Source organism: Chiroxiphia lanceolata, unplaced genomic scaffold (assembly GCF_009829145.1).
Source record: "Chiroxiphia lanceolata isolate bChiLan1 unplaced genomic scaffold, bChiLan1.pri scaffold_106_arrow_ctg1, whole genome shotgun sequence".
Classification (NCBI taxonomy): Eukaryota; Metazoa; Chordata; class Aves; order Passeriformes; family Pipridae; genus Chiroxiphia; species Chiroxiphia lanceolata.
In genome coordinates this window covers 1444-22829 of record NW_022476513.1, presented here as the reverse complement: position 1 = coordinate 22829, position 21386 = coordinate 1444, and the positions used below count along the sequence as shown (strand labels likewise).

Here is a 21386-nt window from a genome sequence, read left to right as displayed (position 1 = left end):
TCACCCCCCCCGTCCCTGCCACCCCCCCCTGCCCCTGTCACCTCCCCCTGTCCCTGCCACCCCCCCTGCCCCTGTCACCCCCCCCTGCCCCTGTCACCCCCCCTGCCCCTGTCACCCCCCTCTGCCCCTGTCACCTCCCCCTGCCCCTGTCACCTTCCCCTGTCCCTGCCACCTCCCTCCCCCTGCCCCTGTCACCCCCCCTGCCCCTGTCACCCCCCCCTGCCCCTGTCACCTGCCCCTGTCACCCCCCCCTGCCCCTGTCACCTCCCCCTGTCCCCCCCCAGCCTGCAACGTCACCATCCACAACCGCTGCAAGGACACGCTGCCCAACTGCACCAAGGTGAAGCAGAAGGTGAGTGTGGGGAGGGGGAACGACCTGGGGGGGGGGGGGGTTGTTAAACAGCTCCAGGGGGGGATCTGGGGCTGGAATGGGGGGTCTGGGGGCACGGGGGGACAGTGACACCTCCCCACTCCCCCCCCCACACAGCAGCAGAAGGCGGCGCTGCTGAAGAACAGCTCGGCCCTGCAGTCGGTGTCGCTGCGGAACAAGAGTGAGTGGGGCCTTCCCGAACCTTCCCAAATCTTCCTGAACCTTCCCACACCTTCCCAAACCTTCCCGAACCTTCCCAAACCTTCCCACACCTTCCCTTCCCTTCCCAAACCTTCCTGAACCTTCCTGAACCTTTCTGAACCTTCCCAAACCTTCCTGAGCCTTCCCGAACCTTCCCAAACCTTCCCGAACCTTCCCACACCTTCCCGAACCTTCCCTTCCCTTCCCACACCTTCCCGAACCTTCCCGAACCTTCCCACACCTTCCCGAACCTTCCCAAACCTTCTCTTCCCTTCCCAAACCTTCTGAAACCTTCCCTTCCCACACCTTCCCTTCCCTTCCCACACCTTCCCTTCCCTTCCCAAACCTTCTCAAACCTTCCCTTCCCTTCCCTTCCCAAACCTTCCCTTCCCAAACCTTCCCTCCCTGCCCTCCCCTCCCCTCCCCTCCCCTCCCCTCCCCTCCCCTCCCCCTGTACCGGGGGTGTCCCCCCCACCCCCCAGGGGATGTCGGGGTGTCCCATCCCTGCCCCCCCCGATGTCCCCCCCCCAGATGCCGTCCGGGAACGCCCCAATTCCGCCATCTACCCCTCGGAGAGCCTCCGGCAGACGCTGCTGGGCCCCCGCCGGGGCCGCCCCTCCCTGTCCCTGTCCAAGAGCGTCTCCACCACCAACATCTCGGGGTAAGGGCTGGATTTAGGGTCCGGGGGGGGGGTCCGGGGGGGTCCCCGCCGTGCCCATCGTGTCCCCCACACCCCCCCCAGGACGTTCAACGACGAGTCCCCGCTGGGCATCCGCCGCATCCTGTCCCAGTCCACGGATTCCCTCAACGTGCGCAACCGGACGCTCTCGGTGGAGTCGCTCATCGACGAAGGTGGGGACGGAGGGGACGCCGGGAGGGACGGGGGGGGATACAGGGGGGGACCCCGAATGTCACCTCTGTGTGCCCCCTCCCCCCCAGGTCCTGACGTGCTCCTGAACCAGCTGCTGAGCGACCTGGAGGCCGACGGGCGGGAGTTCGAGGCGGACTCGTGGAGCCTGGCGGTGGACAACAGCTTCCTGCAGCAGCTGCGCATGGACGTCATGAAACGGCAGGATGTCATCTACGGTGAGGGGATGGGGACATGGGAATGGGATAGGGAATAGGGAATGGGACAGGGGACAGGGAATGGGATAGGAGACACAGGGACACAGGGACAGGGACACACCTTCCTGCAGCAGCTGCGCATGGATGTCATGAAACGGCAGGATGTCATCTACGGTGAGGGGATGGGAATGGGGACATGGGAATGGGACAGGGAATGGGACAGGGAATAGGGAATGGGACAGGGAATGGGACAGGGAATGGGATAGGAGACACAGGGACACAGGGACAGGGACACACATTCCTGCAGCAGCTGTGCATGGATGTCATGAAACGGCAGGATGTCATCTATGGTGAGGGGATGGGGACAGGGGACAGGGATGGGGACATGGGAATGGGACAGGGAATGGGACAGGAGACACAGGGACACAGGGACAGGGACACACCTTCCTGCAACAGCTGCACACGGATGTCATGAAACGGCAGGATGTCATCTATGGTGAGGGGATGGGGACAGGGGACAGGGATGGGGACATGGGAATGGGACAGGGAATGGGACAGGAGACACAGGGACAGGGGACAGGGACAGGGATGGGACAGGGAACAGGGACAGGATGGGACAGGGGCACAGGACAGGACCAGGGGATGCAGGACTGGGACAGGGGACAGGGACATGGGAATGGAACAGGGGACACAGGGCAGGGACACGGGGTACAGGGACATGGGACAGGGCAGTGTGGGACACAGGGATGGGACAGGGATGCAGGAACAGGGCCGAAGATGTGGGAACGCAGGGACAGGGATGGGGATGCAGGGCCCTGTCCCTGGTGTGTGTCTGTCCCTGGGTGTCTCTGATCCCTTCCCTGCTGCATCCCTGCCCCCGTCCCCACTACCCCTGTCCCTGGGTGTCTCTATCCCTGTTCCCACTCTGTCCCTGTCCCTACTGTGTCCCTGTCCCTGTCCCCTGGGTGTCCCTGGGTGTCCCCTGACGGCCGTGCCCCCGCAGAGCTGATGCAGACGGAGCTGCACCACATGCGGACACTGAAGATCATGGCCCTGTCCCTGTCCCTGTCCCTGTCCCCTGGCTGTCCCCCTGTCCCTGGGTGTCCCCCTGTCCCCTGGCTGTCCCCCTGTCCCTGCTGTGTCCCTGTCCCCACTGTCCCCTGACGGCCGTGCCCCCGCAGAGCTGATGCAGACGGAGCTGCACCACGTGCGGACGCTGAAGATCATGGCCCTGTCCCCTGGCTGTCCCCCTGTCCCTGCTGTCCCCCTGTCCCTGTCCCCACTGTCCCCTGACGGCCGTGCCCCCGCAGAGCTGATGCAGACGGAGCTGCACCACGTGCGGGCGCTGAAGATCATGGCCCTGTCCCTGTCCCCTGGCTGTCCCCCTGTCCCTGTCCCCCCGTCCCTGTCCCCTCTGTGTCCCCACTGTCCCCTGGGTGTCCCTGGGTGTCCCCTGACGGCCGTGCCCCCGCAGAGCTGATGCAGACGGAGCTGCACCACGTGCGGACGCTGAAGATCATGGCCGGGCTGTTCCGCAGGGCGATGCTGGAGGAGCTGCAGCTCGACCCGGGCACCGTCCAGCGAATCTTCCCCTGCCTGGACGAGCTCAGCCTCCTCCACCAGCGCTTCCTGAGCCAGCTCCTGGAGCGGCGCCGGGAATCCCTGGAGCGCGACAGCAACAAGAACTTCGTCATCCACCGCCTGGGGGACATCCTGGTCAGCCAGGTATGGAATGGGAATGGGGGGACATCCTGGTCAGCCAGGTATGGAATGGGAATGGGAATGGGAATGACAGGGAATGGGAATGGGAATGACAGGGAATGGGAATGGGAATGACAGGGAATGGGGGGACATCCTGGTCAGCCAGGTATGGAAATGGGAATGAGGGGACATCCTGGTCAGCCAGGTATGGAATGGGAATGGGAATGGGAATGGGAATGGGGGGATATCCTGGACAGACAGGTATGGAATGGGAATGAGGGGACATCCTGGTCAGCCAGGTATGGAATGGGAATGGGAATGGGAATGGGAATGGGGGGATATCCTGGACAGACAGGTATGGAATGGGAATGGGAATGGGAATGGGAATGGGAATGGGAATGGGAATGGGGGGACATCCTGGTCAGCCAGGTATGGAAATGGGAATGGGAATGGGGACGACAGGGAATGGGGAGAGGGAATGGGAATGGAAATGGGAATGGGAATGGGAATGGGGGGACATCCTGGACAGACAGGTATGGAATGGGAATGACAGGGAATGGGAATGACAGGGAATGGGGACAGGGAATGGGAATGGGAATGGGGGGACATCCTGGTCAACCAGGTATGGGAATGGGAATGAGGGGACATCCTGGTCAGCCAGGTATGGAATGGGAATGGGAATGGGAATGGGAATGGGAATGGGAATGGGAATGGGAATGGGAATGGGAATGGCAATGGGGGGACATCCTGGTCAGCCAGGTATGGAATGGGAATGAGGGGACATCCTGGTCAGCCAGGTACGGGAATGGGAATGGGAATGGGAATGGGAATTGGAATGGGAATGGGAATGGGAATGGGAATGGGAATGAGGGGACATCCTGGTCAGCCAGGTATGGGAATGGGAATGGGAATGGGAATGGGAATGGGAATGGGAATGGGAATGGGGAGACATCCTGGTCAGCCAGGTACAGGAATGGGAATGACAGGGAATGGGAATGGGAATGGGAATGGGAATGGGGGGACATCCTGGTCATCCAGGTATGGGAATGGGAATGGGAATGGGGACAGGGAATGGGAATGACAGGGAAGGGGGGGACATCCTGGTCAGCCAGGTATGGGAATGGGGAGGGGGGAATAGGAATGGGGGGAATAGGAACAGACCGGGGAACCGGGAATGGGGGACTGGGAGATCAGGGAGCTGGGAATGAGGGACCAGGAGCCCAGAACACTTTGGGATGGGAGTGCCGGGATGTGGGGGATGCCCAGGGACAGCCGGGGGGGGTCACTGTCACTGATCCCCCCCCAGTTCTCGGGCCCCAGCGCGGAGCAGCTCCGGAAGGCGTACGCGGAATTCTGCTCCAAGCACAGCCGGGCCCTCAAGGAGTACAAGGACCTGCTGGCCCGGGACAAACGGTTCCAGCAGTTCATCAGGGTGGGTACGGGACCCCCGGGGGGGGCTGGGGGCTGTCCCGCTCCGGGGAGACCCCCGGGGTGGGGATTGGGGGGTTCGTGTTCCAAGGAGACCCCTGGGATGGGGACTGGGGGGTTCGTGTTACAGGGAGACCCCTGGGGTGGGGATTGGGGGGTTTGTGTTACAGGGAGACCCCCGGGGTGGGGATTGGGGGGTTCAGGTTCCAAGGAGACCCCTGGGATGGGGATTGGGGGGTTCGTGTTACAGGGAGACCCCCGGGGTGGGGATTGGGGGGTTCGTGTTCCAAGGAGACCCCCGGGGTGGGGATTGGGGGGTTCATGTTACAGGGAGACCCCTGGGATGGGGATTGGGGGGTTTGTGTTCCAGGGAGACCCCCGGGGTGGGGATTGGGGGGTTTGTGTTACAGAGGGACCCCAGAATTGGGATTGGGGGCTGCCCCACTCCGGGGAGACCCCCGGGATGGGGATTGGGGGGTTCGTGTGCCAGGGAGACCCCTGGGATGGGAATTGGGGGGTTTGTGTTACAGGGAGACCCCCGGGATGGGGATTGGGGGGTTTGTGTTCCAGGGAGACCCCCAGGATGGGGATTGGGGGGTTCATGTTACAGGGAGACCCCTGGGATGGGGATTGGGGGGTTTGTGTTCCAAGGAGACCCCCGGGATGGGGATTGGGGGGTTCAGGTTCCAGGGAGACCCCCGGGATGGGGATTGGGGGGTTTGTGTTCCAGGGAGACCCCTGGGACAGGGATTGGGGGGTTCATGTTACAGGGAGACCCCTGGGATGGGGATTGGGGGGTTTGTGTTACAGAGGGACCCCAGAATTGGGACTGGGGGCTGCCCCACTCCGGGGAGACCCCCAGGGTGGGGATTGGGGGGTTCGTGTTACAGGGAGACCCCCAGGATGGGGATTGGGGGGTTCATGTTACAGGGAGACCCCCGGGATGGGGACTGGGGGGTTCAGGTTCCAGGGAGACCCCCGGGATGGGGATTGGGGGGTTCATGTTACAGGGAGACCCCTGGGATGGGGACTGGGGGGGTTTGTGTTCCAAGGAGACCCCTGGGTCTCCCTGCTGAGGGGGTGCCCCCCGTTTTTCCCCCAGAGGGTGACCCGCTCCCCCCTCCTGCGGCGCCACGGGGTCCCCGAGTGCATCCTGCTGGTGACCCAGCGCATCACCAAGTACCCCGTGCTCATCGAGCGCATCCTCAACAATTCCAAAGGTACCCCGATTCCCAATGGGAAAAACGGGCTGGGAAAGGAGGGGGGGGAAAATTCTAGGGTCCCACCCCTGATCCCAGATAATGAGGGGGCTCGGGGGGGGTCAGCGGGGTCAGAATTCCGGTTCATCGAGTGCATCCTCAAGAATTTCAAAGGTACCACGATTCCCAATGGGAAAAACGGGCTGGGAAAGGAGGGGGGGAAGAATTCCAGGTTCCCAGCCCTGATCCCAGATAATGAGGGGGCTCGGGAGGGGGGTCAGTGGGGTCAGAATTCCGGTTCATCGAGTGCATCCTCAAGAATTTCAAAGGTACCACGATTCCCAATGGGAAAAACGGGCTGGGAAAGGAGGGGGGGAGGAATTCCAGGTTCCCAGCCCTGATCCCAGATAATGAGGGGGCTGGAGGGGGGGTCAGTGGGGTCACAATTCCAGGTTCCCAGCCCTGATCCCAGATAATGAGGGGGCTGGAGGGGGGTCAGTGGGGTCAGAATTCCAGGTTCCCAGCCCTGATCCCAGATAATGAGGGGGCTGGGACTCAGTGGGGTCAGAATTCCGGTTCATCAAGCACATCCTCAAGAATTCCAAAGGTACCAAAATTCCCCTTAGGGAAAAACGGGCTGGGAAAGGAGGGGGGGGAAGAATTCCAGGTTCCCAGCCCTGATCCCAGATAATGAGGGGGCTCGGGGGGGGGGTCAGTGGGTCAGAATTCCAGTTCATCACGCGCATCCTCAACAATTCCAAAGGTACCCCGATTCCCAATGGGAAAAACGGGCTGGGAAAGGAGGGGGGGGAAAATTCTAGGGTCCCACCCCTGATCCCAGATAATGAGGGGGCTGGAGGGGGGGTCAGTGGGGTCAGAATTCCAGGTTCCCAGCCCTGATCCCAGATAATGAGGGGGCTGGGACTCAGTGGGGTCAGAATTCCGGTTCATCAAGCACATCCTCAAGAATTCCAAAGGTACCAAAATTCCCCTTAGGGAAAAACGGGCTGGGAAAGGAGGGGGGGGAAGAATTCCAGGTTCCCAGCCCTGATCCCAGATAATGAGGGGGCTGAGGGTCAGTGGGGTCAGAATTCCAGTTCCCCACCCCTGATCCCAGCCAAGGGGGACTGTGTGGACCTGGAAAACAGGGATTGGGGGGGTCTTAGGGGGTCAGAATTCCCTGATCTTCCCTTCCCTTTTCCCAGACAACGAGGGGCACTGTGCAGACCTGGAAAACAGGGACTGGGGGGTCAGAATTCCCTGATCTTGCCTTCCCTTTTCCCAGACAATGAGGGGGACTGTGCAGACCTGGAAAACGGGGTTTAGGGGGTCAGAATTCCCTGATCTTCCCTCCCCTGCTCCCAGACAACGAGGGGGACTGCGAGGACCTGGAAAACAGGGATTGGGGGGCTCATAGGCGGTTGGAATTCCCTGATCTTGCCTCCCCTTTTCCCAGACAACGAGGGGGACTGTGTGGACCTGGAAAACAGGGATTGGGGGGCTCGTAGGGGGTCGGAATTCCCTGATCTTGCCTCCCCTTTTCCCAGACAACGAGGGGGACTGCGAGGACCTGTCGCGGGCCCTGCGGCTGGTGAAGGAGCTGCTGTCGGGGGTGGACGAGGAGGTTCACGCCTGGGAGCTGCGGGGGCGGCTCTGGGACGTTTACAGGAGGGTGGATCCCCGGGCCAAGGTGCCCCTGCCCTGGGAGAGCCGGCCCGGGGCCTTCGGCAGGGACGAGCTGCTCCGCAGGAAACTCCTGCACAGCGGCGGGATGCTCTGGAAAACGGCGGCCGGGAGGTTCAAAGGTGGGATGGGGGGGGAAAGGGGAGCAGGGGAGGGGGAATGGGGGAGCTGGGAATGGGGGAGCTGGGAATGGGGATGGGGGAGCTGGGAATGGGGTGATGGGGGAGCTGGGAATGGGGATGGGGTGATGGGGGAGCTGGGAGACAGGGAATGGGGTGATGGGGGAGCTGGGAATGGGAATGGGGGAGCTGGGAATGGGAATGGGGTGATGGGGGAGCTGGGAATGGGGGAGCTGGGAATGGGAATGGGGGAGCTGGGAATGGGAATGGGGTGATGGGGGAGCTGGGAATGGGGGAGCTGGGAATGGGAGTGGGGGAGCTGGGAATGGGAATGGGGTGATGGGGGAGCTGGGAGCTGGGAATGGGGTGATGGGGGAGCTGGGAATGGGGTGATGGGGGAGCTGGGAGACAGGGAATGGGGGAGCTGGGAATGGGAATGGGGTGATGGGGGAGCTGGGAGACAGGGAATGGGGTGATGGGGGAGCTGGGAATGGGAATGGGGTGATGGGGGAGCTGGGAATGGGAATGGGGTGATGGGGGAGCTGGGAGACAGGGAATGAGGGAGCTGGGAATGGGAATGGGGTGATGGGGGAACTGGGAATGGGGGAGCTGGGAGCTGGGAATGGGGTGATGGGGGAGCTGGGAATGGGGTGATGGGGGGAGCTGGGAGACAGGGAATGGGGTGATGGGGGAGCTGGGAGACAGGGAATGGGGGAGCTGGGAATGGGAATGGGGTGATGGGGAAACTGGGAGACAGGGAATGGGGTGATGGGGGAGCTGGGAATGGAGTGATGGGGGAGCTGGGAGACAGGGAATGGGATACAAGTGGACCTGGGTGTAAAGGAATTGGACCCAGGATCCAGGGAATGGGATACAAGTGGACCTGGATGGAAAGAAATGGGATACAAGTGGACCCTGGGAGCCAGGGAATGGGACACAAGTGGCACTGGATAGAGATACTGGGGGAGCTGGGAGCCAGGGAATGGGATAGCAGTGGACCTGGGTATAAAGGAATGGGATAGCAGTGGACCTGGATGGAGATACTGGGGGAGCTGGGAGCAGGGAATGAGATACCAGCGGACTGGGGTGTAAGGGAATGGGATACAAGTGGAATGGGAGCCAGGGAATGGGATACAAGTGGAACTGGGGGCAAGGGAATGGGATACAAGTGGAACTGAGAGTGAGGGAATGGGATACAAGTGGAATGGGAACCAGGGAATGGGATGCAAGTGGAACTGGGTGTAAAGAAGGGAATGGGATAGCAGGAGACCAGGGTGTAAAGGAATGGGATACCAGCAGACCTGGGAGCCAGGGAATGGGATACCAGTGGACCAGGGTGCAAAGGAATGGGATACCAGTGGACCCAGGAGCCAGGGAATGGGATACCAGAAGATCTGGGAGCCAGGGAATGGGATACCAGTGGACCAGGGTGCAAAGGAATGGGATACCAGTGGATCTGGGAGCCAGGGAGTGGGATACAAGTGGATCTGAGTGTAAAGGAATGAGTAGCACTGGATGGAGGTCCTGGGGGACCTGGGAGCCAGGGAATGGGATACAAGTGGATCTGGGTGTAAAGGAATGGGATACAAGTGGCACTGGATGGAGATACGGGGGGAGCTGGGAGCCAGGGAATGGGATACAAGTGGACCTGGGAGCCAGGGAATGGAATAGCAGTGGACCAGGGTATAAAGGAATGGGATACAAGTGGACCTGGGAGCCAGGGAATGGGATAGCAGTGGACCTGGGTGTAAAGGAATGGGATACAAGTGGACCTGGGGGCAAGGAATGGGATAGCAGTGGCACTGGATGGAGATACTGGGGGAGCTGGGAACCAGGGAACGGGATACAAGTGGACCTGGATGGAAAGAAATGGGATACAAGTGGACCCTGGGAGCCAGGGAATGGGACACAAGTGGCACTGGATGGAGATACTGGGGGAGCTGGGAGCCAGGGAATGGGATACCAGCAGACCAGGGTGTAAAGGAATGAGATACAAGTGGACCTGGGAGCCAGAGAGTGGGATAGCAGTGGATCTGGGAGCCAGGGATTGGAATACCGGTAGATCTGGGTGTAAAGGAATGGGATACCAGTGGACCAGGATGTAAAGGAATGGGATACAAGTGGACCTGGGAGCCAGGGAATGGGATACCAGTGGGCCAGGGTGTACAGGAATGGGATACCAGTGGCACTGGGAGCCAGGGAATGGGATAGCAGTGGACTGGGGTGTAAGGGAATGGGATCCCAGTGGCACTGGATGGAGATATTGAGGGAGCTGGGAGCCAGGGAATGGGATCCCAGTGGACCTGGGAGCCAAGGAATGGGATCCCAGTGGACCCTTCCCTGTGTGGGAAGGAGCTGGAAAACAGGGAGCTGGGGTGGGTCAGAATTCCCTCTTCCCACCCCTCATCCCAGACGTCCTGGTGCTGCTGATGACGGACGTGCTCGTGTTCCTGCAAGAGAAGGACCAGAAATACACCTTCCCCATGCTGGTGAGCCCCCTGGAATTCCAGCTTCCCACCCCTGATCCCAGATAATGAGGGGGGTGGGGGTCAATAGGGTCAGAATTCCAGTTCCCCGCCCCTGATCCCAGACTGTGAGGGGGCCTGGGGGGATCAGTGGGGTCAGAATTCCCTCTTTCCACCCCTGATCCCAGATAATGAGGGGGCTGGGGGGGTCAGTGGGGTCAGAATTCCATCTTCCCCCCCTTGATCCCTGACAAGGGGGACTGTTCAGACCTGGAAAACAGGGATTGGGGGTCAGAATTCCCTCTTCCCACCCCTCATCCCAGACTATGAGGGGACTGGGAGTCGGTGGGGTCAGAATTCCAGTTCCCCACCCCTGATCCTTCACAACAAGGGAGACTGTTCAGACCTGGAAAACGGGGATCAGGGGTCAGAATTCCCTCTTCCCACCCCGATCCCAGACTCTGAGGGGGTTGGGGGGTCAGTGGGGTCAGAATTCCATCTTCCCCCCCTTGATCCCTGACAAGGGGGACTGCACGGACCTGGAAAACAGGGATTGGGGGGTCAGAATTCCCTCTTCCCACCCCTCATCCCAGACTATGAGGGGACTGGGAGTCGGTGGGGTCAGAATTCCAGTTCCCCACCCCTGATCCTTCACAACAAGGGAGACTGTTCAGACCTGGAAAACGGGGATCAGGGGTCAGAATTCCCTCTTCCCACCCCGATCCCAGACTCTGAGGGGGCTGGGGGGTCAGTGGGGTCAGAATTCCATCTTCCCACCCTTGATCCCTGACAAGGGGGACTGCACGGACCTGGAAAACAGGGATTGGGGGGTCAGAATTCCCTCTTCCCACCCCTGATCCCAGACTCTGAGGGGGCTGGGGGGGTCAGTGGGGTCAGAATTCCAGTTCCCCACCTCATCTCTGGAAACAAGGGGGGATTGTGTGGACCTGAAAAACAGGGACTGGGGGGGTCAGAATTCCCTCTTCCCACCCCTCATCCCAGACTATGAGGGGGACTGTGCAGCCCTGAAAAAACAGGGATTTGGGGGGTCAGAATTCCCTCTTCCCACCCCGATCCCAGATAATGAGAGGTCTGGGGATCAGTGGGGTCAGAATTCCAGCTTCCCACCCCTCATCCCAGACTATGAGAGGGACTGTGCAGACCTGGAAAACAGGGATTAAGGGGTCAGAATTCCCTCTTCCCACCCCTCATCCCAGACTATGAGAGGGCTGGGGGTCAGTGGGGTCAGAATTCCAGTTCCCCACCTCATCCCTGAAAACGAGGGGGACTGTGCAGACCTGGAAAACAGGGATTGGGGGGTCAGAATTCCCTCTTCCCACCCCTGATCCCAGACTATGAGGGGGCTGGGAGTCAGTGGGGTCAGAATTCCAGCTTCCCACCCCTCATCCCAGACTATGAGGGGGACTGTGCAGACCTGAAAAACGGGGATTAAGGGGTCAGAATTCCCTCTTCCCACCCCTCATCCTAGACTATGAGAGGGACTGTTCAGACCTGAAAAACAGGGATTAAGGGGTCAGAATTCCCTCTTCCCACCCCTCATCCCAGACTATGAGAGGGCTGGGGGTCAGTGGGGTCAGAATTCCCTCTTCCCCCTCCTGATCCCAGACTATGAGAGAGACTGTGCAGCCCTGGAAAACAGGGATTGGGGAGGATCAGAATTCCCTCTTCCCACCCCTAATCTCAGACAATGAGGGGGCTGGGAGTCGGTGGGATCAGAATTCCAGCTTCCCACCCCTGATCCCTAATAACCAGGGGGACTGTGCAGCCCTGAAAAATGGGGATTAAGGGGTCAGAATTCCCGAGACCGGGCTGCTGGAAGAACCCATCACCCCCTCACCCATCCCAGCCCTCCTGGGGCAGCATTCCCAGCCCTTTTCCCGCCGTTCCCTCAGGACAAGCCGGCCGTGATCTCCCTGCAAAACCTGCTGGTGCGGGACATCGCCAACCAGGAGAAGGGGATGTTCCTGCTGAGCGCGGCCCCCCCGGAGATGTACGAGGTGCACGCGGCCTCCCGGGACGACAGGAACCACTGGATGAAGGTCATCCAGCAGGCAGTGAGCCTGTGAGTCAGCCTGGGGAATGGGGGGGATGGTTTGGGATGGAGGGGAACACCCTGGGATGGAGGGGGATGACTTGGGATGGAGGGGAACGATTTGGGATGGAGGGGAACCCCTTGGGATGGAGGGGAATGATTTGGAATGCAGGGGAACATCCTGGGATGGAGGGGAACCCCTTGGGATGGAGGGGAACACCTTGGGATGGAGGGGAATGATTTGGAATGCAGGGGAACATCCTGGGATGGAGGGGAACCCCTTGGGATGGAGGGGAACACCTTGGGATGGAGGGGAACACCTTGGGATGGAGGGGAACACCTTGGGATGGAGGGGAATGATTTGGAATGCAGGGGAACATCCTGGGATGAAGGGGAACCCCTTGGGATGGAGGGGAATGATTTGGGATGGAGGGGAACACATTGGGATGGATGGGAATGACTTGGGACGGAGGGGAACGACTTGAGATGGATGGGAATGATTTGGGATGGAGGGGAATGATTTGGGATGGAGGGGAATGATTTGGGAATGGAGGGGGATGACTTGGGATGGAGGGGAACATCCTGGGATGGAGGGGAATGATTTAGGATGGAGGGGAACACCCTGGGATGGAGGGGAACCCCTTGGGATGGAGGGGAACACCCTGGGATGGAGGGGGATGACTCTGGATGGAGGGGGATGACTCAGGATGGAGGGGAATGATTTGGGATGGATGGGAATGATTTGGGATGGAGGGGGATGATTTGGGATGGAGGGGAATGACTTGGGATGGAGGGGAACACCCTGGGATGGAGGGGAATGATTTGGAATGCAGGGGAACATCCTGGGATGGAGGGGAACCCCTTGGGATGGAGGGGAACACCTTGGGATGGAGGGGAACACCTTGGGATGGAGGGGAACCCCTTGGGATGGAGGGGAATGATTTAGGATGGAGGGGAACACCCTGGGATGGAGGGGGATGACTCTGGATGGAGGGGGATGACTCAGGATGGAGGGGAATGATTTGGGATGGATGGGAATGACTTGGGATGGAGAGGAATGACTTGGGATGGAGGGGAACACATTGGGATGGAGGGGAATGATTTGGGATGGAGGGGAACGATTTGGGATGGAGGGGAACGATTTGGGATGGAGAGGGATGATTTGGGAATGGAGGGGAACACCTTGGGAGGGAGGGAAATGATTTGGGAATGGAGGGGAACATCCTGGGATGGATGGGAATGATTTGGGAATGGAGGGGAACACCTTGGGATGGAGGGGAACACCTTGGGATGGAGGGGAATGATTTGGGATGGAGGGGAACACCCTGGGATGGATGGGAATGATTTGGGAATGGAGGGGAACGACTTGGGATGGAGGGGAACACCCCAGGAAGGAGGGGAACCCCCCCAGGATGTTTTGGGATCTCTTGGGATGGAGGGGAACCCCCCAGGATGGATGGCACCCCCTCAGGATGTCTTGGAATCCCTTGGGATGGAGGGGAATTCCCTGGGATGGAGGGGAACACCCCCCAGGATGTTTTGGGATCCCTCAGGAATGGGGAAACCCCCCTGGGATTGATGGGAATGACTCGGGAATAGGGGAAACTCCGGGATGGATGGGAATGCCTTGGGAATGGGGGAGCCCCCGGGATGCCTTGGAATGCCCAAGGATGTTTTGGAACCCCCCGGGATGGGGGGGGGGGGGTGGTGCTCGGAGCTGATGGGAAAGGGGGATGGGTGTGGGGGGCTGGGGTTGGGGGGTCCCGGCTCTGACATCCCGGCATTCCCGGCATTCCCGGCATTCCCAGCTGTCCCAGCCGCCAGGATTTCCCCCTGATCGAGACGGAGGCCGAGGCGTCCCTGCGGAAGCTCAAAGGTGGGGGCTGAGCCCCCAAATCCCACTGACCCCCCCCAAATCCCACTGACCCCCCCCCAAATCCCACTGACCCCCCAATCCCTCTGACCCCCCCAAATCCCACTGACCCCCCCCCAAATCCCACTGACCCCCCCCAAATCCCACTGACCCCCCAATCCCTCTGACCCCCCGATCCCACTGAACCCCCAAATCCCTGCTCATCCCTCCAATCCCCCCAATCCCTGCTCAGAACCCCAATCCCACTGATCCCCCAATCTCTGCTCATCCCCCAAATCCCTCATCTCCCCAATCCCTGCTCATCTCCCCAGTCCCTGCTCATCTCCCAATCCCTGCTCATCCCCCCTGATCCCTCTGACCCCCTGATCCCACTGACCCCCAATCCCTCTACCCCCAAATCCCTGCTCATCCCCCAATCCCTGCTCATCCCCCCTGATCCCTCTGACCCCCTGATCCCACTGACTCCCCCAATCCCTGCTCATCCCCTGATCCCACTGACCCCCAATCCCTGTTCATCCCCCAAATCCCTCTATCCCCCGATCCCTGCTCATCCCCCTGATCCCACTGACCCCCAATCCCTCTAACCCCAAATCCCTCTGACCCTCCAAATCCCTGCTCATCCCCTCGATCCCTCTGACCCCCCAATCCCTGCTCACCCCCAATCCCTGCTCATCCCCCCAGTCCCTGCCCACCCCTCCGATCCCACAGCCCCCCAATCCCTGCTCACCCCAAATCCCTGCTCATCCCCCCAGTCCCTCTGATCCCCTGATCCCACTGACCCCCAATCCCTGCTCATCCCTCCAATCCCTGCCCACCCCCCCGATCCCACAGCCCCCCAATCCCTGCTCACCCCAAATCCCTGCTCATCCCCCCAGTCCCTCTGATCCCCTGATCCCACAGCCCCCCAATCCCTGCCCACCCCCCTGATCCCACAGCCCCCCAATCCCTGCTCATCCCCCCAACCCCACAGTCCCCCAATCCCTGCTCACCCCCAATCCCTGCTCATCCCCCCAATCCCTCTGATCCCCTGATCCCACAGACCCCCCAATCCCTGATCCCCCCACTCCCTCTGATCCCCTGATCCCACAGCCCCCCAATCCCTGCCCACCCCCCTGATCCCACAGCCCCCCAATCCCTGCTCATCCCCCCAACCCCACAGTCCCCCAATCCCTGCTCACCCCAAATCCCTGCTCATCCCCCCAGTCCCTCTGATCCCCTGATCCCACAGACCCCCCAATCCCTGATCCCCCCACTCCCTCTGATCCCCTGATCCCACAGCCCCCCAATCCCTGCTCATCCCCCCAATCCCTGCCCACCCCCCCGACCCCCCAGCCCCCCAATCCTGCTCCCGCTGACCCCGATCCCGTTCCCAGAGCGCCGGGAGCAGCTGGACCGTCAGGCTGCGGCGCTGCAGGAGGAGAAGGTCGGGATCTTCGCGGACATGCTGGCCCTGGGAACCGGCTGCTCCGACCCCAATCCCGCCCCGAGAGGGACCCCATTCCCGGGAGACCCCGCCCGGGGACCCCGAGGGGACACCCTCCTGCAGGACGCGATCCGGGAGGGTACGGATGGGGTGGGGTGGGGTGGGATTGATGGGGTGGAGAGAACAGGGATGGGGATGGGATGGGATGGGATTGATGGGATGGGATTGATGGGGCGGGATGGGATGGGGCGGGATGGGATGGGGTGGGGTGGGATGGGATTGATGGGATGGGGTGGGGTGGGATGGGATTGATGGGATGGGATGGGATGGGATGGGATGGGATGGGATGGGATGGGATGGGATGGGATGGGGTGGGGTGGGGTGGAGAGAACAGGGATGGGATGGGATGGGATGGGATGGGATGGGGTGGGATGGGGTGGGATTGATGGGATGGGATGGGGTGGGATTGATGGGATGGGATGGGGTGGGATTGATGGGATGGGATGGGATGGGATGGGATGGGATGGAGAGAACAGGGATGGGATGGGATGGGATGGGATGGAGTGGGATGGGATGGAGAGAACAGGGATGGGGATGGGGATGGGGATGGGATGGGATGGGATGGATGGGATGGGATGGGATGGGATGGGATGGGATGGGATGGGATGGAGAGAACAGGGATGGGATGGGATGGGGTGGGATGGGATGGGATGGGATGGGGTGGGATGGGATGGGATGGGATGGGGTGGGATGGGATGGGATGGGATGGGATGGGATGGGATGGGATGGGATGGGATGGGATGGGATGGGATGGGGTGGGATGGGATGGAGAGAACAGGGATGGGATGGGATGGGATGGGATGGGATGGGATGGGATGGGGTGGGATGGGATGGGATGGGATGGGGTGGGATGGGATGGGATGGGATGGGATGGGATGGGATGGGATGGGATGGGGTGGGATGGGATGGAGAGAACAGGGATGGGATGGGATGGGATGGAGTGGGATGGGATGGGAAGAGATGGGATGGGATGGGATGGGATGGGATGGGGTGGGATGGGATGGAGAGAACAGGGATGGGATGGGATGGGGTGGGGTGGGATGGGACGGGACGGAGAGAACAGGGATGTGATGGGGTGGGATGGGATGGGATGGGATGGATGATCCAGGATGGGATGGATGATCCGGGATGGGATGGATGATCCAGGATGGGATGGATGATCCGGGATGGGATGGGGGGGGGGTCTCACGCTGCCCCTCCCCCACAGTGGAGAGCCTGAAGGAGATTTTCATGGGATGGGCCCGGGACCGGGATCGGGATCGGGATCCGAACCAGAACAACCCCCCCGAGGGCGAGAGCTGCCCCAGCCCCGGCGCCAGCAGTAAGGGGGGGGGGGGGGGTCTGGGAGGGGGGAAAGGTTTGGGGGACCCCCCCTGTGACCCCCCCGGGGGCTCACCCGTCCCATCCCATCCCATCCCATCCCATCCCATCCCATCCCATCCCATCCCATCCCATCCCATCCCATCCCATCCCCACAGACGGAGACTCCGGAAGCTTCAACGGCTCCCTGGAATTCCGGGCGGATCCGGAGGCGGGGCAGAGGGTGAGTGGGGGGGGGGGGGACACACTCAGGGACCCCCCCAGCCCGTGCCCTCTGTGTCCCCCCCCCCCCCCGGTGTCACCAGGATTTTCTCCACAGGACGGAAACGGGAACCAGGTCCCGCCCAGGGGACCCCAGGAGGTGAGGGGGGGGTTTGAGGGGTTTTTGGGGGGGTGGGGGGTGGTGACTGGGGGTGTCCCCCCCCCCATGGGGGCACTCGGGGTTCACCCACCACCCCCCCTAAAAATCCTGTGACACCCTCACTCCAGGAGATCAACCAGCACCTGGTGAACCTGTACCGGCTCCTGCTGCGGCTCCAGGTGGGATGGGGGGACAGGGATGGGGGGACAGGGATGGGGAGGGGGGACAAGGGGGCAGCCCCATCGTAAATCCAGCCTGCCCCCAAATCCATCCCCTGCCCAAATCCAGCCCCCTCCCAAATCCATCCCCCTCCCAAATCCATCCCCCTCCCAAATCCAGCCCCCTCCCAAATCCAGCCCCTTCCCAAATCCAACCCCTTCCCAAATCCAGCCCCCTTCCCAAATCCATCCCTTGCCCAAATCCAACCCCCTCCCAAATCCAACCCCCCTTCAAATCCAGCCCCCTCCTAAATGCAACCCCCTCCCAAATCCAGCCCCCTCCCAAATCCAACCCCCTCCCAAATCCAGCCCCTTCCCAAATCCAGCTCCCTTCTAAATGCAGACCCTCCCAAATCCACCCCCTTCCCAAATCCAGCCCCTTACCAAATCCAACCCCCTTCCCAAATCCAGCCCCTTCCCAAATCCAGCCCCTTCCCAAATCCAGCCCCTTCCTAAATCCAACCCCCTTGCCCACACCCCTTACCCCCTCACCCCCCTTTGCCCCCTTTTCCTCCATGTCCCCTTGACCCCCTTGCCCACACCCTTTGCCCCCCTCACCCCCCTTTGCCTCCAACCCCCCCTTTGCCCCCAGCCCCCCCTTTTCCCTCACTGACCCCCCCTTTGCCCTCTGACCCCCCCTTCTCCCCCACTGCCCCCTGCCCCCCTTGCCCACACCCTTTGCCCCCTCACCCCCCTTTGCCCCCAGCCCCCCCTTTACCTCTTGACCCCCCCTTTTCCCCCCTCTCCCCCCTTTCCCCCCAGCCCCTCCTCTCCCCCTCCACCCCCCCTTTCCCCCCCCTTCCCCCTCATTCTCCCCTCACCCCCCTTTGCCCCCAGCCCCCCCTTTACCTCTTGACCCCCCCTTTTCCCCCCTTGCCCCCCTTTCCCCCCAGTCCCCCCTCACCCCCTCCTTTCCCCCCCATTCCCCCCCTAACCGCCCTTTACCCCCACCCCCCCTTTCCCCCTCCTTTCCCCCCGTTCCCCCCCTCACCCCCCTTTGCCCCCAGCCCCCCCTTTACGTCTTGACCCCCCCTTTTCCCCCCTCGCCCCCCTTTCCCCCCAGCCCTGTCTCTCCCCCTCCACCCCCCATTTCCCCCCCATTCCCCCCTTTACCCCCAGCCCCCCCTTTACCTCTTGACCCCCCCTTTCCCCCCCATTCCCCCCCTAACCCCCCTTTGCCCCCAGCCCCCATTTCCCCCCCTTTCCTCCCATTCCCCCCTCACCCCCCTTTGCCCCCAGCCCCTCCTTTACCTCTTGACCCCCCCTCTCCCCCTCCACCCCCCCATTTCCCCCCCATTCCCCCCCTAACCCCCCTTTTAACCCCCCCCAGGTCGTTCAGAGCCAGCAGGACCTCCAGCTGGAGCTGCAGCTCTCGGAGCAGCGCCCGGAGCAGCGCCCGGAGCCGCGGCCCCGCCGGGGGTCCCAACCGGCCGTGCCCGTCAGCGCCGCGACCACCCCCCCCGAGCCCGGCCCGGGGGTCTGCGGGGCGGGGGGGGCCGAGCTGGCGCTGCTGCAGCGCCAACACGGGCTGGTGCAGGAGGAGCTGGGCCGGTGCCGGGCGCTGTGCCAGGAGCGGGCGCAGGAGGCGGCGGCGCTGGAGGGGCGGCTGCGGGACAGCGAGAGGGAGCGGGCGCGGCTCGAGCGGGAGCTGCAGGAGGCGCGGGGGGGGACGGCGGCGACCCCCCTCCCTCCTCTGCCTTCGCCGGGGGGGCCCCGGGCCAGGAGGGCGGCCGAGCCCCGGCGCAGGAGCCTCCCCGCCGGAGACGCGCTGTACCTCAGCTTCACCCCCCCGCAGGTGGGCACCGGGGGGGGTGAGGGAGGGGGGGGTGTGTGTGTCATGAGTGTGTCCGGGCTCGGCCCAGCTGGAAATGGGGCTGGGGGAGGTGAGGGAGGGGGTCGTGTGTGACACGAGTGTGTCCGGGCTCAGCCCAGATGGAAATGGAGCTGGGGGAGGTGAAAGATGAACTCATGTGTGACATGAGTGTGTCCGGGCTCAGCCCAGATGGAAATGGGGCTGGGGGAGGTGAGGGAAGGGGGGGGGGGTGTGTCATGAGTGTGTCCGGGCTCGGCCCAGATGGAAATGGAGCTGGGGGAGGTGAAAGATGAACTCATGTGTGACATGAGTGTGTCCGGGCTCGGCCCAGGTGGAAATGGGGCTGGGGGAGGTGAAGGAGGGGGTCATGTGTGACACGAGTGTGTCCGGGCTCAGCCCAGAGGGATTTGGGATGTGGGGGGGGTGAGGGAGGGGGTCGTGTGTGACATGAGTGTGTCCGGGCTCAGCCAGGCAGAATTGGGGCTGGGGGAGGTGAAGGATGGGCTCATGTGTGACACGAGTGTGTCCAGGCTCAGCCCAGATGGAGTAGGGGGGATTGAGGAGGTGAAAGATGAGCTCATGTGTGACACGAGTGTGTCCGGGCTCAGCCCAGAGGGATTTGGGATGTGGGGAGGTGAAGGATCAGCTCATGTGTGACACGAGTGTGTCCGGGCTCAGCCCAGCTGGATTTGGGATGTGGGGAGGTGAGGGATGAGCTCATGTGTGTCACGAGTGTGTCCGGGCTCAGCCCAGATGGAAATGGAGCTGGGGGAGGTGAAAGATGAACTCATGTGTGACATGAGTGTGTCCGGGCTCAGCCCAGATGGAAATGGGGCTGGGGGAGGTGAAGGAGGGGCTCATGTGTGACACGAGTGTGCCCGGACTCAGCCCAGCTGGATTTGGGATGTGGGGAGGTGAGGGATGAGCTCATGTGTGACACGAGTGTGTCCGTGCTCAGCCCCCCACACCCGGGGGGGCCGCAGGGGCTCCATCCTGACCCCCCCTCCCCTCTCCTCCCCCCTATCCCATCAGCCCCCCGTCGCCGTCTCCTTCCACCCCCCCTCCTTCCCCGGCCCCCGGGAGGAGCTGGAATTCCGGGGGGCTGATCCCGAGCGGCTGCGGGAGGGCGAGGACACCCTGGACGCGCTCCTGGAGGACGAGGGGGGCTTGGGGACCCGCCACTCCCCCCCCGCCAGCCCCCGAGGTGGGTCCTTCCCTTGGGGGGGGGGGGGGCAAATCCCACCCCCCATTCCCTTTTTTTTTTTCGGGAATGAGGGCTAACCCGCTGTTTCCCCCCCAGATTTCCTGAGGATGCAGGATATTCCCGAGGAGGCGGAGAACAGCCAGGAGCTGAAGGAGGGCGATGGGGACAGTTAGGGACCCCCCCCCCCGCGGCCCCCCCTGCACCACCCGACCCCCCCCCCCCCCCCAATTCCCCCAGGACATTCCAGGGGCCGGATCCTGCTGGGGGTGGGGGGTGGGGGGGCGTTGGGAAAAGCGGGAATGGGGACGCTGCTATTCCCACGGGAGCCTTATGGGAATGGTGGGGGGGTGGTCCGGTTGCCCCCTCCCCTAGTCCAGCCCCAGCGGGGGGGGGGACACATCTGTGCTCCCCCCCCCTCTTCCCACAGGGATTTATTTATTTATTTGGATGTTTTTGGGGTGCGGGGGGGGGAGGAGGGGACCCCCCCCCAACTCCTGGCTCTGTGATAACAGTGACACCCCCTCCTCTTCCCCCCCCCCCCCCCGCCGGGTTTTGGGGGGCTGCCCGAGGCGGAGGGGGGGGGGGACGGGACAAGGGGGGGCCTCCCCGTGGATTAACTGTAAAGAAAACAAAAAAAAAAAACAAACGGAAAATTAAAAAAAAAAAAAAAGGATAAATAAAAAAAAAAAAATTCGGAAAATGGTTAAAATGAGGAGTTTGGAGCCAAAACGGGGCAGGGGGGGTTGGGCCGGGGGTCTCAGCCGGGCACGGAGCGCGGGGGGGTCTCAGCAGGGCAGTGAGTGCTGGGGGGTCTCATCCCTGCACTGAGT

At 62.1% G+C, this 21386-nt stretch overlaps 1 protein-coding gene across 1 annotated transcript; it reads left to right on the top strand.

Moving 5' to 3' along the window:
- Nucleotides 1–223: 223 nt before the first annotated feature.
- Nucleotides 224–21177, top strand: ARHGEF2 (Rho/Rac guanine nucleotide exchange factor 2; the record flags this gene model as incomplete). Its single annotated transcript, XM_032677268.1, has 20 exons — nt 224–352; nt 488–551; nt 1103–1232; nt 1314–1423; nt 1511–1657; nt 3111–3361; nt 4644–4769; nt 5868–5985; nt 7512–7769; nt 10179–10255; nt 12145–12314; nt 14093–14160; nt 15531–15719; nt 16848–16961; nt 17119–17183; nt 17280–17321; nt 17450–17500; nt 18870–19334; nt 20385–20556; nt 20653–21177. Coding segments are annotated over 20 exons (2823 nt in total), but the record flags the coding sequence as incomplete, so codon positions are not given.
- Nucleotides 21178–21386: the final 209 nt, after the last annotated feature.